The sequence below is a fragment of the Gossypium arboreum genome, chromosome 1, assembly GCF_025698485.1.
Source record: "Gossypium arboreum isolate Shixiya-1 chromosome 1, ASM2569848v2, whole genome shotgun sequence".
NCBI classification, from domain to species: domain Eukaryota; kingdom Viridiplantae; phylum Streptophyta; class Magnoliopsida; order Malvales; family Malvaceae; genus Gossypium; species Gossypium arboreum.
The window spans coordinates 11,561,950-11,568,331 of record NC_069070.1 but is presented as its reverse complement, the minus strand read 5'-3'; the positions used below and the strand labels follow the sequence as shown (position 1 = coordinate 11,568,331).

The window sequence follows — 6,382 nt, the reverse complement described above, 5'->3', positions numbered from 1 at the left end:
ATTTATAATTTGGTCCATATCAACTAACATTATATCATATTATTTTATTTATTTTTAAAATTAATAAACTTTTTAATTTGATTTAATGTTCATAATCACAATTAAATCATATAATTCCATTAAGAAATTAAAATATGAACTTTTCAAGCATAACAGAGGGACAAATTTTCCAAAATTTTGACGAGGTACATGAAATGTAAACTTTAACCTAAGATATTGTCAAAACAGTGACACGAAAAAAGGAATTTGGTGAGTAATGGCAGTAAATAAATGCACAAGTTTCCTAATGAAACGGTTAAGCTGGTTCGAGCGTAAACCATATCACAAAGACTCCTCGGCAAAAGTGGATTAAGAATTGAGTTAAAGAAGTGATGAAACCTTGATGGGTCATGTGATTATTGTTCAGAATGGGACCCCCCAATTTGACCAGCTAAAGAAAATAATCTACCGCTGCAAAGCAAATCGGTCCCACTGAAGTGGCCATTCAAAGGAGCTGGCAAAAATCAAGTACAACACGACGTGCTATGTATTAACCTTCTTGCCAATCGCTTCTTTTCCCTTCTCTACTACCACCGCAAGTTTTTGCCTTTTGTGCACCTCCCTGTGCCGGCTCATGTTGTCGTTTTCTAAAAAATAAAAAATGTACAGCAAGCTACATCTGTCACCTTCAATCATTTAGCTATTTATATGGTGTATTACGCTTTGTTTAACTTCTGCTGGTGTTTTTAAAGGTTAAATGGGAAGTGGGTCTCGGTTTTTACAAGTTCAGCTGCGCTAGAAGTGGAAAGAAAAAAAGAACAAGCTTGTCTAAGAGGAGGTTAGTCTCTTCAGTTTTACTCATAACCCATTTTCTAACTTTAGTGTTAAAACTGAAATGAAATGACATTCACACTTTCTGAGAATTATCTCAACATTCACTGATTCACATAAGAATTGCCTCTTTTTTGGCTAGCTCTGCAAATAAAGGAAGGGCATGGAAAATTACCAGCTTTTGGAGTTTCTTCTTTTCTTTTTTTCTTTTTAAATGTTCAATGCTGTTAGAGTATCGCTGAAGATTCAGACAAAATGGGCTTTTTTCCCTATGTATCAAATTCTAGGATTTTATTTTATTATCTGTCGATTTTTGTGTTATTTATTTATTTTTAATTTTTTTGCTTTCTAGGTAGTGGCAGAAGTGCAGGAACTGCTAAAGGGCTGTCTGGCTTTTGTTATTTCTTATTTTATTGCTTACCATAGCTAGAGCTTCGGAAATGTTTGGTTGGAATAATTGCTTTTTTTATTATTATCTTATTAGTTGTAACTTGGTTTTGAAGTGTCTACAACTTTCATGTTTGCTGTTGTCATATTAGTAATCACTCTTGTGTTTCTTATTTTAAAATTCTCAAGATTCAATAAGGTGTACAGTTTCTTTTCAATCTCTTCAGTTTAAAATGCTTTAGTATATAATATTAGTTTAAAATGCTTAAATTTGGTTGTTTTGATGGATGCAGATTAAGGCATACTGGGCCATATCTCCTCGCTGCAATGTCGATGCCTCAAGAAGCATCTAATTACGATGAGGTTTCCATGCAGCAGAGCTTGTTATTCTCTGATAGTCTCAAGGTTAGAGACCTTGTGTTTAGTTCTCAGGCTTGCAGTAGGATCTTCCTTAAAGTTGAGATCTTTATGTCCTTGCTTTTCTTTTATATCCTGGTCGAAATTTAGTTGTTCTAGATTGTATGCTTTAGCATTTTGATGGCCAAATTGATTGCACCAGCATTCAAGCTAAACCACTGCCTAATTTGGGTGTTTTTTTGTTTTAGTATTTCAAGTTATGGATGTTTGCGAGTTGAGTGCGAAAATGCACCGATTTGGCACTTTGCACTGCTAGATAATGTATTTATATCTCTTATTTGTGGTTTTGTCACGCATTTTCTTTGTTTCAGGATTTGAAAAATCTGAGAACACAACTCTACTCAGCAGCCGAGTATTTTGAGCTGTCCTACGCCAACGATGATCAAAAGCAAATGTGAGTCACTTTAATTCCTCATAGCTCATTTCTTCAATTGTTGTTGTTCGACTTTATATACTTCCATTTTTCTCCTATTGCTGATCACGAAGAAAGATGGCCGTGTACATGCAGAGTGATAGAAACATTAAAGGATTATGCTGTAAAAGCTATTGTGAACACCGTAGATCATTTGGGTTCTGTGACATACAAGGTTAACGAATTTTTGGATGAAAAGGTTGATGACGTTTCTGGAACCGAGCTTCAGGTTTCTTGTGTTGAAGAGGTAAGGTCGGATTACTTTCATCTCATGCTGTGGGAATTTGCTTGTCTTTCGGATATAGAAAGAACCTGTTTAGATTTTAGGTGAACATATGGATGATTTCTGCCTTGTCATAACACTGACCAGTTCCAATGCTTTAAACGCAGTGTGATTACAGAGTATTGAACTTTTCTGTACTTTATTGTGGCATTACAGAAAGTACGCAAATGTCAAGAGTATATTGATCTTAAAGGAATTTCCCAACAGTCGTTGATGATTAATACACCAATGTACCATAAACGGTACATCTTGCCAGGCAATTATCCATCTCTGCTCATTTTACTCTTCCTTTCGAGAAAGGATTTTTGACTGTTTTCAATGTCTTTTAATTAAATCTCAGTCGGGGAGACCATGCATGGTGCAAACCGGAGCAAGTCAAAATATCTAGGATGCAGACTGGAAGCTGAAGATGACTGCCATCAGTTTAGAAATGGTAGCCATTCTATCTTATCCTTTTGCATCATCTCTTACATTTCGGGTATGATTCTCGTGTAAGTTCATCCTACTTGTAATGATTCCTCTAAGCCGTTCGAGCTACAATTAGGGAAACCCAACTGCCACCATCTTCTGTCAGAGAAACTGCGGCATCCTCAATCAGGTTAAGATCACTATTACATCTCCAGTGAATTGCATTAGTAAACCATAGTTGTATTATTAGAGCATAGATATCAACTGTTCTAGTAATGGTTGTTGCAGAAAAGGACGTTCCCCATCACCTTCTTCGCGATCTCAACAGCGATCCACAACGTTTTCCTTTACTGCTAAAATGCCAAAGAAAGAACTAGGTTGATATACTTATTCTGTTACTTTAAAACTGTTTTCGGTTATGAATGCATGTTCGTACTTATCGACAATGTTAATACATATATGATCAGAGAAGCAAACATTATCACCTCTTCGATTTCCACGTTTTAGTTCTGGGTGTGATACCAGGCCAACAACCCCAAATAAGAGTCGGCCTAGTACTCCAAATTCAGCCGGTGCAAGGCGGCAGGTGAGCATAAATTAGTTTCGTTCGTAAGCATAGTCTATCGATGAAGCATTGCTGCAATATCTTTAACAAAGTTTTAATGCCGAAAACGATTCACAATCTCTGAAGGATGCTCATGAGCTAAAGTTGTAACTTTAATTTGCTTTTGATTCTCAGTATCCATCAGAGCCTCGGAGATCAGCTGCAATCCATATTCAGTCGGAGAAAGACAAGCCCGAAGCCGTTGAACAATGTCCAAGTAAAAGTAAAAGACTCCTTAAAGCATTGCTTAGTCGTCGCAAATCAAAGAAAGATGAGATGCTGTATACTTATTTGGATGAATATTGAGAGAACAAAATAAAAACTAGGATGATAGATGGCCGACAAAATGGCCAGTGATAGAGGCAATGCAAAATAAATATGATAATTGTCAAATTGAGTATTTGTCTCACACGAACAACATATTTTATGCTTATATCTCAATATATATATATTATATTATACAGAAGTGTACGATATATGTGTAAGATAATAATAAAATAGTGTCTGCAATGATGTTATGTCACCCTTTCTGGAGATTTTAGATTAATAGTGAGATTCATGTAGCTATACTCAACCAGCTGCTTATCTACAGCGAGTAATGTGCATTTAATGCAGGGAAAAGCATATAAGGAACTTTTGTAAGTTGAGTTATTTTCAACCATATTAACTCTTAATCAAATAAGAAATTTCATCTTTAAGTTGAGTATTTTCAACCATATTAACTCTTAATCAAATAAGAAATTTCATCTTTCATGTTTGTTTAGAGGTTTGTGATTGTTTCTTTCAGTATTATCTATTAAAATCTGTACTTTTTTCTTGAATATAATTGTACTGTACAATTAAATGAAAATATTGGGTTTTAATTTTGGGTTCATTTTGGATTTTTCAAGCACTTCACTTTGTTTGATTTCATTTATAAGTAGATTTTTCAACCATATTATAGTTATATTAATTATATATTATTTACAAATTATTATTGTCAAGAAAAGAAAATAAATTGAATAGTAAAGAGTTTAGTTTACTATATATGCAATTGCTTTAATAATATTTAAGGATTTTTTTATTTGTAATATATTTGAAAAATAAAAATAAAGTAAATTATATCATTTGAATAATGTTACTTGTAAAATTATATTTTCAATTAAATATTATAAAATATTTTAATTATGATTCAAAGTTTTTTTATTATAATATTTTAATTTTTATTATAATATTTTAGTTATTAAATAAGTTTACATGTTCTAATTATGTTCAATAATTTGACAATAATTATAATAATTAAAAGATATTATTTAAAAATAATTAAAAATTATATATACACATAAAATCATGTGTAACGACGTGACATTAGAAATTAGTACTAAAAAATGTATGTTTTGAAAACATTAGTGTTTTTTTAGGCAAAAGTCCAGTAAAAAATAAAAATATTAAATGAACTCTTAAGCAAAAAGTACACCCATTTGAACTCTAAGCAACAATATATATATGTATATCAATTAGGACCTTTCACTAATGAAAACGTACACTTATGTGATTGACAAAAGTAATGAAAAGTTGACATATGACATGATATATTAATATATATTTTAATTTTTATTAAAAATATAAAATTTATTAAAAATACTATAAATACACATCTAAAATAAATCTAGAAAAATCAAAGTGTAAATTCATTGTAGACATAAATTTATTTAGGTTGATTCTAAAGGTCAGAATTAGTCTCTATTTTGATATCCTGGCTTTGAAACAATCCATTTACATCTAATTGTCATATTTGGTGTGAACATTTTAAACAGGGAAAGGAAGCATGTTTTAAATTCTTGTCTTGGGTTTTATACATCTTATAAAATTAGTTTTTGAAGAAAAAAAACTAAAGTATTAAATCATATAGTAACAGAAAAGTAGATTATTTTATTCATAAATATATGATTATGGCAGGCAAGGGCAATAATAGCACCGTAAACAAAATACTGCAATGACTATGTAGTTTTAAGGATAATGATAATACCTTTCCAAGAAAAAGAAAAAAGAATAATTGTAATACATCCACTGCGTAGGGTTTTCATTATACTAATACTAATAAAAACTCATCCAAAAACACCATAATATTACGCCTTTCTAATAGTACTTAGAACATCAAGAATGAGTGGAGAGCAGAGAGTTTAGTAAATATATCAGGGTTTTCCAGGTCTTTTCCTGGGTTCGTGCTTAGTATTAGCACCTGTTTCCTCGTAATCCAGCATTGCACCCATCAACAGTTTCCTTGATGAAGTCATTTGGATCTTCTCATTCACACCCTTCATCTAATCATTATGAATGTCAAAATCATCAAAATTTCGAGGAATAATTAAATAACATAGTTTTATACGTCTATTAATCCATTATCTACCTGTTGATGGAGAGACTGATATTTGGCCTGCATTCCACCGTTAACCATGCCTGCCAACAACAACTACTCTCATTAGTGGTTCGGTAAGCAAACAAGGACTTGAATAACGGCTGCATTGCGATGATGGTATGGTCCTTATTTTAGGATTTTGAGTTGTGGTTGTCAATATTCAGGGTAACATATGTTAATTACATATATAATATATAAAGCATTTGCAACGGAATTTAAAGCCTTACAAAGGAGTTGATTATAGGATTACCATAAGAGAAAGGCATGAAGAGGAGCAAAGAGAGCAGAAGAAAAGCGTTGAAGCGCAGAGGTGGCATGGGTGAAGATGAGCTGAAAGACTTAGATTAGCGATGGAATAGAGAGGGGAGAAATGGGAGGGGAAGGTGTGGTTTTATAGTGGTGGATGATGTTAGGGGTGTAGGTAGCTAGGCTAGCTGTTGTTATGGTACACACCACATCCCACCCAATACCAATACCAACGCTACAGCATCATCATTCATCATGACATGCTTACCCCCTTCTTTACCCACAATTTCCTTAAGTCAACTCCACTGTTTTCTTTTATGTGTAACTCCATTGCTTTTTTCTTTTTGTTGTGATTAATTAGCAGTGGTGATTCGTTCTTTTGTTTCGGTTAATTGTGCTTCAATTTTTATAAACGGA

General features: G+C 32.8%; 2 protein-coding genes across 3 annotated transcripts; one reads left to right on the top strand and one right to left on the bottom strand.

The window, feature by feature from the left end:
• Positions 1-502: 502 nt before the first annotated feature.
• LOC108463931 (protein ABIL2-like) lies at positions 503-3,787 on the top strand. 2 transcript variants are annotated; one of them, XM_053027391.1, is made up of 11 exons: positions 503-642; positions 732-817; positions 1,491-1,602; positions 1,926-2,008; positions 2,123-2,273; positions 2,466-2,565; positions 2,650-2,742; positions 2,835-2,907; positions 3,006-3,094; positions 3,185-3,303; positions 3,457-3,787. In XM_053027391.1, exons 3-11 carry the CDS (start codon positions 1,525-1,527, stop codon positions 3,625-3,627), a joined length of 957 nt encoding a protein of 318 aa, XP_052883351.1. In that variant the 5' UTR covers positions 503-642; positions 732-817; positions 1,491-1,524; the 3' UTR covers positions 3,628-3,787. The 2 variants fall into 2 exon arrangements, with proteins under 2 accessions (XP_052883351.1, XP_017619457.1); XM_017763968.2 differs by lacking the exon at positions 503-642 and having other exon boundaries at positions 672-817.
• Positions 3,788-5,212: 1,425 nt separating this feature from the next.
• Positions 5,213-6,106, bottom strand: LOC108466859 (uncharacterized). Its single transcript, XM_017767217.2, has 3 exons — positions 5,970-6,106; positions 5,711-5,760; positions 5,213-5,624 (listed from the first exon to the last, which is right to left on the bottom strand). The coding sequence occupies exons 1-3, from the start codon at positions 6,034-6,036 to the stop codon at positions 5,496-5,498; spliced, it is 246 nt and encodes an 81-aa protein (XP_017622706.1). The 5' UTR covers positions 6,037-6,106; the 3' UTR covers positions 5,213-5,495.
• Positions 6,107-6,382: the final 276 nt, after the last annotated feature.